This window comes from Myotis yumanensis, unplaced genomic scaffold (assembly GCF_028538775.1).
Source record: "Myotis yumanensis isolate MYYU_CA2020_CCGP unplaced genomic scaffold, mMyoYum1.0.hap1 SCAF_3, whole genome shotgun sequence".
NCBI classification, from domain to species: domain Eukaryota; kingdom Metazoa; phylum Chordata; class Mammalia; order Chiroptera; family Vespertilionidae; genus Myotis; species Myotis yumanensis.
In genome coordinates this window covers 136,587,097-136,604,112 of record NW_027223754.1, presented here as the reverse complement: position 1 = coordinate 136,604,112, position 17,016 = coordinate 136,587,097, and the positions used below count along the sequence as shown (strand labels likewise).

General features: G+C 37.3%; 1 protein-coding gene across 10 annotated transcripts in view; it reads right to left on the bottom strand.

The window, feature by feature from the left end:
* Positions 1-16,680, bottom strand: part of PPFIA2 (PTPRF interacting protein alpha 2) — a 472,789-nt gene extending 456,109 nt beyond the window's left edge. For 5 of the 10 annotated variants that reach the window (XM_070409641.1, XM_070409642.1, XM_070409646.1 and 2 more), the window contains exons 1-2: positions 16,491-16,680; positions 12,156-12,406 (exon numbers count right to left, since the gene is read on the bottom strand). In XM_070409641.1, coding sequence (XP_070265742.1) covers positions 12,156-12,404 — 249 coding nt within the window. In that variant the 5' untranslated portion in view covers positions 12,405-12,406; positions 16,491-16,680. The remainder of the gene's footprint in view (positions 1-12,155; positions 12,407-16,490) is intronic. The other 5 variants (XM_070409643.1, XM_070409647.1, XM_070409648.1 and 2 more) reach the window with 1 other exon arrangement.
* Positions 16,681-17,016: the final 336 nt, after the last annotated feature.

The window sequence follows — 17,016 nt, the reverse complement described above, 5'->3', positions numbered from 1 at the left end:
TAGAAGTGATTATAGTGATTCAGTTCTACATATACTTTGAAGATAAAATGGAGAGACTTAACTCTTAGACTAAATATAGAATGTGAACAGAATAAGACACTACGGTTCTGGCCTAGGCCAATGGAAAATTGGCATTGCCATTAATTGACATGCAGAAGACTAAAAGAAGATTATGAACTCAGTTTGGACATGTTAAATTTCTGCATATGGCAATATGAGTTTGAACATCAAGGAACATGTCTAGGTGAGAAATGTACATTTGCATCATCAACACTTAGCTGATATGTAAGGCCAGGAGAGGAAAGAGATCGTTAATGGTGTCAGTCGAGACTTGAGAAAAGGTACAGGAACTAAACCCTGCAGGATGAGGCATAACCAATAATAAAGACTGAGGAATGAGCAATGAAGTAGGAGAAAAACCAGACAGGTGAGATGCCCTACCTAGAGCCTAATAAAAATGTTTCCAGAAGGGAGAAATCTACTATGCATATTGATAAACAGGAATAAAGGCAGAGAACTGATCATTACATTTAGCAATATAGAGGTTATAGATAATGTTCACAAGAGCAGTTAAATAACGTTGATAGAGTGAATACCTAACTGAAATGGATTCAAGAGAAATTACAAAAAAATAAGGGTACATAATTAAAAAAAAAATACTTTTGCTGTACTGGAAAAGAAAAATACAGTTGCTGTACTGGTGGTAGCTTGGTAGGACAGGGTCATTAATAGATTTCTTAAATGGGATAAATATAAGACTATTTAATGCACTTGACTATAATCCATTAGAGATAAAAATATTGATGATGTAGAAAACAGAGAGGAATGTTTTGTCCTGGAATAGCAAGAGAGGATGAGATCTAGAACACAGGAAAGGTAGCCTGCCTTTTCTAGGAACATGGACAGTTCATAACAGTATTTAATCGGGATACTTCCATGTTTAAAACACTACTATGTGTTCCCATTGCTCTGAGGATAAAATTGGCTGACCGGTGTGGCTCAGTGGTTGAGGATCAATCTATGAACCAGAAGGTCACAGTTCGATCCCTGGTCAGGACACATGCTGGGGTTTCAGGCTCGATTCCCGATGGGGAGTGTTCAGGAGGCAGCTGATCAATGATTCTTTCTCATCATTGATGTTACTATCTCTCTCTCCCTCTCTCTTCCTCTCTGAAATCAATAAAAATATATTAAATATATATATGATTAATGACCCTCCTTCTGGAGTATATTTGTGGCTTTCCCAAGTAGAAATGGTTCTTCCCAGTTTTACTTGACTTGCTCTCAGGCTCTTCTCTGGTACCAATCACCCAATCCTCACTTATTGTTCACTATTTAGGTACCTGGGTTTCTAACAAGGTACTTACTCTGTAGGTTTACACAAAAATAATCCTAAGCAAGCTCATCCCCTTTTTTAAATCTGTTTTTATTGATTTCAGAGATTTCAGAGAGAGGAAGAGAGAGGGTGAGAGAGATAGAAGCATTAATGAGATAGAATATCAATTGGCTGCCTCCTGCATGCCTCCTGCATGCCTCCTGCATGCCTCCTACTGGGGATTGAGCCCACAACTGGGCATGTGCTCTGACCAGGAATGGAATAGGCAATCTCTTGCTGCATGGGATGATGCTCAACCAACTAAGCTGGGCCAAGCTCCCCTTTTGAGGGTCTCATTGACTCTTCAAAAAACCACCAACTTTTGTCTTGACCTTGGAGTTCTTACAACTTGCCTGATACTATGACTCTTTAATCTACCATAGAGGCAGGATATCTCAAGCTACATTTGACTTCAGATGCTATGTCCCTCATCATCTTCATCTTGGAGGAAACAAACATCAGACCCTATATCCTTCATCTTCATCTCGAAGGAAACAAACATCAAACTCTGAATGTTTTCCCTGAAGACCTTCTCACTTAGTTAAGCTGAACAGGAACCACTCAGCCCTCATACATGGAATGGTAGATTATACACAGCAAAGCAACAGTTCTCCAAGAAACCCCATCCCTTTGAGCTTTATCACCTCAAACTTTAGAATCTTAAAATGGAGGTTGAGCTAATGCTGGACTTATAGTAGGACTATATCTTATCATGCCCTGCAAGTAAAGTCTTACACCTCACTTATTTAGCCTCCTCTCAACAGAAAGAAAGACTCCCATTTTAATATGTGGATACTTAAATGAAACATTTCTGGCATTGTGGGAGAGTTCAGAAATGTTCGCTATTGCTATTATTCATCTTATTTAACATCTAAATAGTGGCTAGATGAGGAGTTGCACATATGAAAAAATTAGAGAAAAAATCAAAATGATTTAAAAACCAAGACAGTTTGGTGTCATAAAAATCAAAAGAGTAGGTGTTTGTTTTGTTTTGTTTTGTTTTGTTGAGAAGGGAGTAATCACAGTGTCAAATTTTATGGTAAATTTTAATAAAACAAAACAACCGCATTCATTAATTGGTTAATGGAGATGTAATTTTGAGCAGTGAGTTAGAGGGAAAGCCAATAGAAGGTGAGGACAGACAAGTTGGGAAAGAAGTTTATAGGAAAAGAAAAGTTAGATTGGGGAGACAGTGCTTTGTTTTTGTTTTTATTATTGGTACTAGAGGCCCAGTGCACGAAATTAGTGCACAGGAGGGGGGTCCCTCAGCCCAGCCTGTACCCTCTCCAATCCAGGGCCCCTCAAGGGATGTCCGACTGCCCATTTAGGCCCAGTCCCTGTATAACCCGGCAGTCAGACATCCCTCTCACAATCCAGGACCACTGGCTCCTAACCGCTCACCTACCTGCCTGCCTGATCATCCCTAACCACTCTGCCTGCCTGCCTGATGCCCCTAACTGCTCTCCTGCCTGCCTGATCACCCCTAACCACTCTGCATGCCTGCCTGATTCCCCCATCCTCTCTGCCTGCCTGCCTGATGCCCCTAACTGCTCTCCTGCCTGCCTGATCACCCCTAACCACTCTGCATGCCTGCCTGATTCCCCCATCCTCTCTGCCTGCCTGCCTGATGCCCCTAACTGCTCTCCTGCCTACCTGATCACCCCTAACTGCTTGCTGGGGGGGCAGGGCCAGACGTGTGAGGGGCCGTCTGCCTAGCTGATTGCCCCTAACTGCTCTGTCTGCCTGCCTGATCACCCCTAACAGCCTCTGCCTCTGCCTCGCCCCTCCCCCCCTGGCTTTGTCCAGAAGGATGTCCGGATGGTCATCTGGAAGACGTACGGTCTAATTAGCATATTATTCTTTTATTAGTATAGATTGTACTTATCATCATTTTACTTTTAAGGAATAGATTTTAATGTTACCCCAAAAGCCAGTGTGTGTGTGTGTGTGTGTGAGAGAGAGAGAGAGAGAGAGAGAGAGAGAGAGAGAGAGAAAGAGAGAGGGGGGGAAGCTGAAGATACCAGAGACAGAAAAAAAAATAATTGGAGGAGATGGGAAGGAGGGATCAAGGATTTAGAGTGAAGTATTAGTCCTAAGCAGGAAAAGCAATGCTTACGATTAGAGAACATAGTAAATAAAGACAATTACGGGTGTAAATAAGTGTATAATGGTATGTGAAAAAAGAATGCATATTGAAGGACAACATACCTAGTAGCCTAGAAAGGAATGGTTATAGAGAATTAAGGACATTAGAATTTCAAGATAAAAATAATTAATAGCATTGCTTGGCACAAGATACAAGGAACATGGAGAAAGAAAGGATAGATAGATTCAAAAAACTGTATCCATTGATTGCATACAGAAATGCAGTTTTAGAAGAACGATGATGATAGAAGTCTGAATGTAAAGGTTAAAAAAAGAGATAGAAATAATGAAAAATAAAAGCTTAAAGTGAATACCATTTCAGTTGCCTGGGCGGGAAAATCGCCAACTGGTAGAAATAGCCATCAAAAAAATAGAATGACTACAATAAGAGATAGTAAAAAATGCAGCATTTTTTTGACAGGAGCAAGGGATAAAATGCTTAGTGTGGTGGCATTAGGTTTCCCTGAAAAGCTAGAAGCTCAATCCAGATTTTATCTTCTCAGCACAATAGGAAAAGATGTTGTTTGACTTAAATCAAGAAACACATGAGAGTGGACTTTGAAGAAATAGAGAATGTGGGAAAACTATTTAGAAGAGTGTAGTTAAGATTTTTAAAAAAAACCCCACAAATAAATAATAAAAGGACTTGCAAAATTTGATAAAGATTTTTGGACACTAAGGATTTTAGTGCTTTCACTGTGTGCCAGTGTTCATTATTACCCAGTAAAATTGTGCAGTTAAGGTTGGCTAATAATGATGATAACATCTATGGTAATAATAACAGCATCAATAGTGGCTTTTAACATTTATTGAGCATGTACTATCTATGGGGCATTGAATTGATCATTTGACATGTTCCAGCTCATTTATTTCTCATAATGATCCTATAAGGCAGGTTCTATCATTATTTGAATTAACTACTTTGACCAGGGTTATTGAGCTAGTAACTAGCAAGCCAAAAAGATACCTAGGTAGTGTGCCTCCGGAATAAAAGTAATTTCTGTCACTCTCGTCAAATTTACTTAAATATTTTGCATTTTAAAATGTCAAAATATAAACCTGGAGATTATGCTAAGTGAAATAAGCCAGTCAGAGAAAGACAAATACCATATGACCTCACTTATATGTGGGAGCCAAGGAACAAAATAAACTGTTGAACAAAATAGAACCAGAGGCTTGGATGCATAGAACAGTCTGACAGCTATCAGAAGGGAGGGGGCTGAGGGGAGTGGATGAAGGAAGGTGAAAGAATTAGCCAAAGAACATATATGCATAAACCATAGACACAGACAACAGTGCAGTGATGGCCAGAGGGAAGGGGGAGTGGAGGTTGGGTAGAGGTGGGCAAAGGGGGAAATGGGGACATCTGTAATAGTGTCAACATTAAATATAAAGTTAAAAAAAGAAAAAAATAAATAAAATGTCAAAACAAAAACATATCCCTCTTCTCCACAAGTAGCCTCTTTTAATTTAATTCCTCTTTGGAGAGTATATGAGCACATCCCAGTTAATGAAAAATACCTCCTGACATTTTATAATGTTCAGGGTTTCTAAAGCACATACTAGTACACACAGCTCTTTTCAACCACTCCTGAGAGAAGATATCATCCCTTCTTCCAATTAAGGCAGTGGTTCTCAACCTTCTGGCCCTTTAAATACAGTTCCTCATGTTGTGACCCAACCATAAAATTATTTTTGTTGCTACTTCATAACTGTAATGTTGCTACTGTTATGAATCATAATGTAAATATCTGATATGCAGGATGGTCTTAGGCGACCCCTGTGAAAGGGTCATTCAACCACCAAAGGGGTCGCGACCCACAGTTGAGAACCGCTGAATTAAGGAAACAGAGTTTCAGAAAAGTCAAGTTATGGACCAGTGGTTCCTCACCTAGTAAGGGAAAGGACTCCAGTTCAAATTCAAATCTTCCATCTGGCCCGCATGGCTCAGTGGTTTATCATTGATCTATGAACCAGGAGGTCATGGTTCAATTCCCAGTCAGGGCACATGCCTGGATTGCAGGCTTGATCCCCAGTGTGGGGCATGCAGGAGGCAGCCGATCAATGATTCTCTCTCATCACTGATGTTCCTATCTCTCTCTCCCTCTCCCTTCCTTTCTGAAATCAATAAAAATATATTTTAAATAAATAAATAACCAAATCTTCCAACTCAAGTCCAAAGCCTTGGCCATTCAGTTCATTACTAGTTCTTGTTTCTTTTTTCTCCTCAATATTCTTTCCATTTGTATTGTTTCTATTATATTCAAGCTTCACAATCCTATTTTAAATTCCCACATTTCACCAAAACTGATACATTACCATGATAATGTTTCCCTAACATAATGATTACCTAAGTAACTCTTTTAGCATAGATTACACAGCATTATTTTAGCAATAGATGAATTGCACTTATGGTCCCTGCTTCGTCCCTCCCTGTAGTTTTTCCATGTAATTTTGTATTGCTTTCCACTTGGTCTTTGGTCTAAGCCAAGTGATATTACCAAAAATACCCAAAAAGAAGCTTACGGAGCACTTGCTTATTTCTGCTTTGCACATACCCCTTTGCCATGACCATAAATAATCTGGCCTATTGCAGGATTAAACACATGCATAGAGCTGAGTGACCCCAGTTGGTCTAGCTAAGGCCATCTATATCAGACAATGGCCAGTATAACTAACCATGTCAACCTTTAGCTAACCAGTGGCATAAGTGAGCACAGCCAAGATCAACCAATCCAAATCAAGATCACCTGAATTTCATAAACCAATATTTTTGCATGACACTAAGCTTTTGTGTTGTTTGTCACACCACATTATTTTAGCAAGATAGCTAATACATGAATAGTATGCAATCTATCCTAAATCAAACATCAGAATAATATTTCTTCATTATTACCTTATCATATCACCAGTTCATTCATAATTCTACTAAATATCCTGTAGAGAAACCCCTGTTCTTAGCTGTCACCACACATATGAACAGGCCACACTCCTCCATTGCCACTATAAAAAATTTCATTCCTACCCTACAATCTTTCAATAAACAAATCTGTTGTTATTCTCCTTACTTAATTCCTCATCTTCTTTAAGGAAAAAAAAAGGGGGGGTGGGGGATACTGTGAATATTAGGAAACCCAAAGCCTAACCCTGAAAGCAAAGTATAGGCTGAATTTCTATCCCCCAAATGTTCTTAACAGAAGCTTATGCAAAACTTTACTCCTTCACATGGAATACCCAAGTTATTTCCAACCTTTTCCTAAAAATAACTCTCTAAAGTTGCTTTCCACATGAAACTTTCTGCAGTTAATCACAATCAATATTATATCTCAAATATTTTCAGTACTTCTATAATCTTTTACCATATTAATTTTGATCCACTTATATATTTTTGCTAAGCAACTCTATTCCCTAAATTCTCTGGGAGCCAAATTATATTCCTTTTTTTCTATCCCTTTACAAATATATGTAACCATTTAATAATATACAGAAGGCCCTCAATAAATGCTAAATAAAATGATAAAAATGAATTTTAAACTTTTATATATGACTAGAGGCCCGATGCACAAAGATTCATGCAAGAATGGACCTTCCTTCCCCTGGCTGCCGCACCGCCTTCATTCCAGCCTGGAGCCACCTTTCCGCCTTCCCACTGCCCAGAGGCCCGGAGTAACTGGGGCAGGGCGGGGCGGAACGCCTGCGTCGTCACCATGACGTCCCAACCTGCCCCTGGCCGCTTGGTGACTGTGTATGCAAATTAACCTGCCATCTTTGTTGGGTTAATTTGCATGCTCACTCCTGATTGGCTGGTGGGCATTGCGAAGGTACAGTCAATTTGTATCTTTCTCTTTTATTAGTGTAGATTTTTTGCAATAGAAATCTCACTGTCACCTTAACTGGTTTGGCTCAGTGGATAGAGCATCAGCCTGTGGACTGAAGTGTCCCAGGTTTGATTCCAGTCAAGGGCATGTACCTTGGTTGTGGGCACATCCCCAGTAGGGAGTGTGCAGGAAGCAGCTGATAGATGTTTCTCTCTCATCGATGTTTCTAACTATCCCTCTCCCTTCCTCTCTGTAAAAAAAATCAATAAAATATATTTTTTTAAAAATCTCACTGTCTTTAATTTTTCTTTAAATATTCTTTTTTTTTTAAATATATTTTATTGATTTTTTACAGAGAGGAAGGGAGAGAGATAGAGAGTTAGAAACATCGATGAGAGAGAAACATCGATCAGCTGCCTCCTGCACATCCCCCACTGGGGATGTGCCCGCAACCCAGGTACATGGCCTTGACCGGAATCGAACCTGGGACCCCTCAGTCCGCAGGCCGACGCTCTATCCACTGAGCCAAACCGGTTTCGGCTTTAAATATTCTTAATAAGCATATTAGTAATTAACAAATATTTATTCTGATTTCAAAAATGTTAGACTGCTTATTTTATCAATATTCCTAGTAAGTTGTTCTAATGCTCATTGGCATACATATGTAGAAATTAGTTTATCTTTAGGCATTCTGGATAAAACAAATACAACCATTTTTTTATATAATGCTTTACAAATTAATTAATTTTTACTTACATTATTACTTACATTCTTTTCTTTAATCATCATAAACTATCATGTGAGGTATTTGTATTAACCACTTTTTGTAGTATGGAAATCTGAAGTCCTGACTCAAATTTATGATGTATGGTAGAGTCACAAAACAAACCAAATCCTCCCATTTCAAATGTATTGCTCTCTCTATATTAAACCATGTACATTTAGTTCTAGTTTTACCTTGAAAGTCCTTACTTCTGTTACTCTACTGGTTGAGAGGGTTGTAGATGATTGACATGTGTGCCTGTTCTCAAGGAGCCTACAATCTAGCCACCTAATCAGATATCTTAATGATAATACGCTAAATGATAAGGGTAAGGAACACAGAGGAAATATACTTGGGCATTCAGAGAAGGCTTCTGGCAAGATATAAGGGCTAGGCTAGGATAAGAAGTGAGTCAGCTGCAGAAAACCAGAAAATACAGAGAGATTTGAGAATTACTTAAGAGATTAAAAACATTATGTCCCAAAGAGGTCTAAATTCAGAGATGAGGGAGAAGACTTCATCTATGAGGATTCTCAGGTGTCTGGGTGAGGAATTCAAGCAGATTAGGTTGAGGAGTGGGAGACAGATGATGACTGAGTTTGAGGCACATAGAATCTGAGGTTCTGTGGAACATGTACATGGATCTGTGTGAGGTAAAAAATTGAGTGAGTAGTTAAGAAACATCAGGCCTGGAGATGTGGAATAATTTAAAATTATGAGTACTATTTTTTTTTAAATATATTTTATTGATTTTTTACAGAGAGGAAGGGAGAGAGATAGAGAGTTAGAAACATCGATGAGAGAGAAACATCGATTAGCTGCCTCCTGCACATCTCCCACTGGGGATGTGCCCGCAACCCAGGTACATGCCCTTGACCGGAATCGAACCCGGGACCTTTCAGTCCGCAGGCCGACGCTCTATCCACTGAGCCAAACCGGTTTCGGCTATGAGTACTATTTAAACATATTTATACCCACTCATATAGTGAAGAACTAATCACTGATGCATTGTTCATAAAAGAATGATAAGAGAGAAAGTAACTAAAGCAAAACACCAAGTCGTCAATATCTAAAAGTATTAGATAGGCAATTTTTATGATGATGTGTCATAAAGTTTGACTCTGCTTTGAATTCTCTCCCATATTTGCTAAAATAATTTTCATTTGATGTATCTATAGTAATTTTCAATTTTACATGCTTTATTTCTGCCTTAAAACTCACATTTATGGTAATCATTTTCTCCATCAAGATAAATGTCAAGTGCAGTGCCACCAAACAGTGCAAGTACATTGCTTACAAAATATTGAAAAAGATTCAAAGATAACAATTAAAGAAGAATACTCTTCTATTAGTTACAGAAAACTATAGCCCTTAAGGTACAGAGTAGGTTACTAAAATGACAGGACTATCACTTAAGAACCTGTGGATTACTAAGAGTATTTGATATTTATAATTGTAAACTACAAAACAATATTGAAGAAATGTGTCAAAGTATTTGTAGAACAGATTGAAACCATGTGCATCTAAATGTATAGGTTCATAATGCCCAGTATATAATTCCCAAACCTATACACTCTATAAACTGATATTTTGTTGTGTGTTGCAACCTTGATTGGTGGTAAAATCAGGCCTGTACTAACATGAGACATTTATAGTTTTTATTTTTTCCATACAATAGAAATATTCATAGAATTATCTTCAGATATGTAAATGTATATTTATGGGATTCTATCCAGAATCCATCTGCAGAAGTATTTCATAATATTTTATTACATATATACAAAACACTAAGGAAAATTCTGAATTCTAAAACACCTGGCCCCAAAGTGTTTGGATAAGAGATTAACTAAAATTCAAAACTTGAAATTTTAGGTCATGTTATAAACCAGATATTCAACACAAGTGAATTTCTAGAATTAAAATTTTTCATTCTTATACCTTTAAGAATAGATTTATCTATACAATATTATTATGATGAAAACATTTCCAGTTTTTTTTCTTTTCCCCCCAAAAATATCTTGTTCTAGTACTTTCTATCTTCATCATCCTTATGAAATAATCACTCATTTTTGTAAAGATAGAGAAAAATATTCAAAAACCCAAATTATTCTTAGAATCACTTTGATAGGGTCAGGATCCAAATCAACATCATCAGGCTTGAATAAAATATGAAAAGACAAATGTAGGAGGGATACATGCATATTCTTACACTTAGGCCCAAAGAGTTAACTTCCAAGAAGAGTAGGGAAAATGGGAACACAGGTAACACTTATGCAACTCGGTTATAAGTTGACTACTGTCCCAGGACATACTGAAAGTATGTTGAAGCTGCTCCCAAATATAATACAGTCCTATGCTTCTGATAATGAAACACTCTACCCAGAAAGAGAAATGATTGTCCCATTCTATGCTTGTCACAGAAGGTAATGAATAATATGTTTGGTTCAGGGACCACCCTTTAATAGCAGCATTGACCAACTCAAATAATCCTAGTGAGGAGTAAACATGATGTGATCACTCTAGAAATTACCTTATGAAGAACAATTGCAAAGCCTGAAATGTCTAGCTTTAAGAATAAAATTATTGATGAAGTTTTTGAAATGAATCAACTCATTCTGTGTAATTAGACACACCAGTGTACCTACAGGTGAGAGTTACTGGAAATATTATTATATCTCAAAACAAGACAAGCTGGTTGAAATGAAAAGAACTAGGACACGAGTTATCCATATAGAGTTATGGGATTACCTAATGGGGGTGTGAAAAAAGTTTCTAGGTGGTCCTTTCATTCTGATAGTCATCAGTACCTCAACACCACAGTGTAAGTTAATAATACAGCTGAATTTAGAATTTCATCAACTTTCATTATATACATTTTAATATTTATGAAAGCATAATATTTACAAGATACAATTTCACAAATAGAAGTAAACTTTTCAACATTTGCTATATTGTATGTAAAGAAGAGGACCAATATTTTGTATATATATATTTTTTTTTTAAATATACTTTATTGATTTTTTACAGAGAGGAAGGGAGAGGGATCTCTAGAAACATCAATCAGCTGCCTCCTGCACACTCCCCACTGGGGATGTGCCCACAACCAAGGTACATGTCCTTGACCAGAATTGAACCTGGGACCCTTGAGTCTGCAGGCTGATGCTCTATCAACTAAACTAGACCGGTTAGGGTTTTTTGTATATTTTACAAAACAATAGAATATATATTGGAAGTTATTATTAAAAATCTTGTTCATTTTCTTAGCTTTTTTTCCATACCTCAAATAAAAAAAGTATGCTACTCTTAAATAAGAAAATTAACTTTCATTACTAACTTTGTATATAAATAATCTGGAAATCCTTAAAATTTTATATTATTTTTTTATGAAATGATATTCTTCACAAAAATATTCTAAAAAAATAACTCATCTAACAATTTTAAGTTTGTGAGAATGGTGCTGAACTTTTGCTCTTTTTCTAATTTCCAAAATAGTTTATTAAAAGAAACTGGTTGGAATGTTTTTGAGTTGAGAAGGCAATACATCAGTAATTCCCAGAATTTTTAAGCAGGTGTTAGGCATTTTTAAAGAAATATTCCTAACACTGTCTACATAAAAATAATTAGACAGTAGTTTTCCAGACTATTATCACTTCCAAAGATAGAACACACAACTAAAAACAGAAAGTACATACTTCCAAATGTCATGATTGTGTTTAAAAAGCAAGAAAGAGAAATCAACTGTTCCTATATTCTGGTGATCAACAGGTGATTTTTCCGCCCCCACCAAAACATACAGATTAAATTTAAAAAGAAAAAAGAAAAGACCAAATAGAAACTCATGCTTCACACTTCCCATTACCAACATACCACAGTTTTCTTTGAGGCAAGGTTTTATGTGAACTATTATCGATTCTTAATTTGTTTCTCACCAAAACATGCATACCATATATTATAAAGGGAAATGTAATTATAAGAATGGAAATAAAACAAAGCTTACTTAAGTTTTATCATTTTCAATTGCAGTTGGAAGGACAAATGCTACCAGGAAGCATACCTGTGGCAGGGCTGAGTTAAGCTGTCTCTGGAGCGAATCTCTATCATAGATGACATCCTGCAGTCTTTGCTGGGCAAGTGAAAGACTTTCTTGGGTCTCCCGTAGGGTGTCTAGAAGACGGTCCCTTTCATCAAGCATATTCACCATCAGCTGCTCAAAATGGGAGTCTGAGTCCGAGCCACTGCTTTGGGACCCCCTTTGGCTCATTGGGGTGTCCTCATTAATCGTGGGCATCACTTCACACATCATTGCTTAAAGAAAGTAAAGGGGAGGAAAGTTCAGTAAAGAAATGTTTTCCAATAATGCTGCCCAGGCCTCAACCCAGCAAATGCTTTGCAGCTCCTTAGCCTAATTGTCTCTTTTCCCCTTATTCCAAGCAAACTAAATATTTTGATCTCAAGGAAAAGTGATTATTTTTTCATGATTTATTCCACCTAATTCAATTTACAGTAACATGTTACTACATTTATTAATTGGTCACCTTTCTTCCCCTATAAATTTACAAATCCCTTATTGCTAATACCTTCATGTTATCTTTATTTGTTATATTGTTAACAACAAGCAGGGTCTGCCCTTTAATGGGTGGGCAGTCAATTATTTTTAAATGACTTAAGTAATTCAATGAATTAATGTTCACTCTTTTATTCAGGAAAATTTACAAATAAGAGAGTATTCTGTTTATGCAATTAACAGTTTTTACTTTTTTATTTTATCAACTTTTTTTCATACCAATTTAAAGCTTTTTTACTTCAAAACTCCCATTTTATTATTTTCACATGCTCTCTCCCTAAATTCCTGCAGTAGACTACATGGTAAAGTGACTGAATTAAATATAAGCTTTATGAAATAGACTGAGGCACATACATTTGTTTAGGTTAATATACTATTAATTCCACTAAAGATTCCTTTGTTTCCTGTGAGCTGCATTGTCTGGTTTTCATCCAAACAATACAAACTAACACTTTCGAATAATCCACAAAACAGATACCATGAATTACATTAGCCAATGCAGTAACTTCACATCTCAGCTGCTAATTAGAGGCTACCAGTCATGAAATAAATTAACTGCACAGGATATTTTTTTAAAAGTTATTTATTTATTTTAAAATAGACAACACAGACATTAGGATGCAACATTGATCTATTGTGTGGCATTTTAATAATCAGAAATGATCTTGTTTTCTCAATTATGCTCTGTCTTATATGTTTAAAAGAATCAAACACATCTCAGCTTCAGCTGTTGTCCTGAGGCCAGGAGCTATTAATTAGAGGGCTTGGTTTTGTAGAAGGCTGATGTGGAAAGGCTGGTTTGGCCGTTGATCCTGAAGCATTCTTTGGTTTTATAATGCAAGGTCAATTTATTTTTCTGCTTACATATTCCTGTCCTTGGGGAAAATGTTTATGATGATATTTTCAAATAAAATGTCAAGACTTAACAGTTCAATAGTTAATTATTTTTTATGTAATTCTATAAATTGAGTTATTGAGGAGAGAAATTCAGTTATCTGTAAATGATTTGGTCAGGGCTCACTGAAAACTAGGAGAAACTTTCAGAAAGATAAAAGTACTTTTGCCACTGCTACCCTATGTAAAAATTTTAAGGAGGGTGATTTTTAGAATAATTCAAGATAATGCTTGGGATTATTGCGTATCATTCAAAACACTGGGCTACCTGTAGGTAAGAATTTGACTTGTTCAATTTCTTATTCACCCTAAAATAAATAATAGGGTAGATACACAGGATGTATTAATGCACACATGTGTGCACAGAGGCACACACACACACACACACACATACATTGTTACTATTGTTAAATACTCAATGATGAAAATAAAATATTATTTGTATTTTTTTATTTTGCATTTTATTCAAACACTATCACAAAGATGGAATAAAAAGAGACTCCTAAATTTACAAATTTTCTTTACATTGATTGAAAGGAAATTGCAAAAACAAAAAAAGTGTTCCAAAACATTTGAATATTTAAAACGATTAGTTTACTTGCCATGCATGACATACACACAGCTGTGTCATTCTGGGAAATCATTACCAGCAGCCAATGTAGAATTTTTTGTGTGTTTTTTGTTTGTTTGTTTGTTTGTTTGTCATGTACGGTTACAACAAAATACTGGAAGAGAAAATGGTAGCATTGTGACAATTTGTGTCAAAACACTTGCAAGGTTTAAATTTTAGGATTACTTAAACATTATTAAATCTGTATTTTAAATTATATCTTTCTTGAAAGAAAGCCACTAGCCCATCTTCACTCAGAATTACTTATAACAACTTTAAATTCCAAGGAAAAATATTACTTCATTGATTAACTTCGTTGTAATTTTCTCCTGATCATACTATCCTAATTCTAACAAAGGCTTGTCACCAGGTTCTTAGATAGTTATAAAAGCTGATCTTTGATTAAGTCCAAAGATGCTAGGATGAGAAGAAGCACCTTGGGGACTTTGGAAAGTCTATTAAAGCTTCACTCAAGAGAACTGGATTCAATTTCACTCCTGTAGCATGTGAACCAGGGAAAGTCACTTCACCTGTCAAAACTTCTGTAAAGTAGGGTTAATAATCTATGCTTTTAAAAAGGTGTTCTAAAGCTCTGATAGTATACCTAACTGAGATTACACAGTAAGATAATAAAGGCTTTTATAAATTCAAGTATTTCTTTTTATTGTAAAGTGACCAACATTCATCTTTTCAGAAAGAATATTTGGGGTTTTGATTCATTATATTTCCATGCCTAAAGATTTCATTTCATTGGGTACTCTGAACTCTCCACATTCAATTTAAAAAATCAAACTATGCAAAATTTACTTAGGAAATAAGATAAATACATGCTGCTTTTCTTAACCAGCAGTCAACCCAAATAAGTACATCTGAACTCTTCTCAACAAAACTGGGGGGGGAGAGGGCGTGGTGATGTTTCTATAAAAAATAAGGCACTTTCCTGAACTACTTTAGCTTCTTGCACTAGAACTCAGATTCTAACATAAGTTACAAAATAATTGTATAATCCTTAAAATATAATATAACCTATTTCTTAAATACACATTTTAGGTATTAAAAGCAATTAAAAATAGATATTCAGTGTAAGAGTTAAACACCCTCTCATAGAATAGATGACATCTGAAGCAACTTGGCAGTCCAGAAGTCTACGGTCATTCAACCTCTAGTACATTTCATCTTCATATACCACTTCTAACTTTTCTGATAATTTTCAAAATTACAACTTCCTTGCATAGCATAATTCCAGAAAAACCAGGAAGGGATTACTAACACTTTGCTTTGATATTTGCCTTTCATCTCCTCCTCTCCAAAGTCAATTGATACATGAATTATGTTATCCTCTTCTAGATGTCTATGCCTTGTTCATTAAATTACTGAAGGTCTCAAGACCTAGTAGAGATTATTTTATTTTAAAAAGAAAAAACAATAATAAAGCTGGTTGATTTAATTATCCCAGTGCATAAGTTTAGCTTGAATAATTTTATACAAGGAAAACCAACTCCCTTATTCTTAGCACATAACCTTGACTGTCTCCTAAATCTCCCAGGTTTCAAAATAAAAGTTTGAATGCCCACTGGAGTCAGTACCCAAAAGCTTCAAGATCCAATGTGTTTCTTAGCAATATATACCGTTTAAGCAATACCTATACAGTTGTAATAGTACTACAAAAGGTGTTTGGTTTTTTTTCCTGTCAGTGAATCACTTTATTCAGGCAGATCACTAGGATTTAAATCTTAATAGAGGCAAAGATGAAATTATCTTTGGTAGTCAGTTTCTTTTGCAAAGATTGAGTTTTAAGAACTAACCCAGCTCCATCTCAGTTAGCACACACACACAAAAGTAATTCCTTGAGAGAAATCCTAGCTATTGTCTGATTACGTTACATGAATATTCCTCCTCCTATTTAACCCTTTGAAATCCCCTGTCCTCGGGAAATAATACCATCACCGCTAAGGGAAGCATTTTGCACTTTCTTTACCCCAGTGCCTCTACAGCTGGCCAAAGAGCCAGATCATCTCACAGAGCTGGACAGTTATCTCTCGGCCACACCCCCACCCCCTGAAGAAGTTGACTTCATCGTTTCCACACTTAACATTCTTCATTCTGCCCAACAGGAGGGAACCAAGTCGGGAGGCAGTAGGGAAAGAGGAGGAGGGATGGGAGTCCGGTGGAAAGCAAAAGGTACGGAGCAGTAATTGGCAAGGAGGAATTTGCATCGCATCTTCCCTGGGGGCGGGGTGGGGCCGGGGTGGGGAGGGAGTTAAAAAAATAAATAAATAAAGCGGTAGGGGAGCCATGTCACTCAAATACAGTTATGGTACCTAATGCCAGTAGTTTCGGGTCCTGCTCCTTCAATGGATCAATGACAACCGCAGTCTCCGGCTGGACCGGCGGGGAGGCTCACGCCCGGCGCTCCTGGACCATTCCCCTGGCAATGGGAGGAGAAAGGCGGCTCAGACCCGCGCGCGCCCCCGCGCCCTCCGGAACCGGCCCCGGCTGCGTGGCGAGGCAGCGGCCCCGCATCTTCCCGCGGCTCCGTCAGCAGCCCGAAGGAGAAGCGTCCATCGGAAAAATGGCATATTACAAATTTTGCTTTGGGAAGCAGAGCTCGGTTCAGACCATTGTCAAAGGGAGGAGAGGGGGAGGCGGCTCTTAAAGCAGCAGCGGCCCCTTTGCCAGAGCCGCCCCAGCTCCACGCGTGCAGCCGGACACCCGGCGCGGGGAGCCGGGCACTGGGGGCTGGGTTGGACCTGTAGAAACTTAATCTAGTGGCGCTGCTCCCCGCCCAGGTCCAAGCCACCCGCAGGGCATCTTCCCCAACGTGAGCTTCGAGGGGGAAAAGGATGC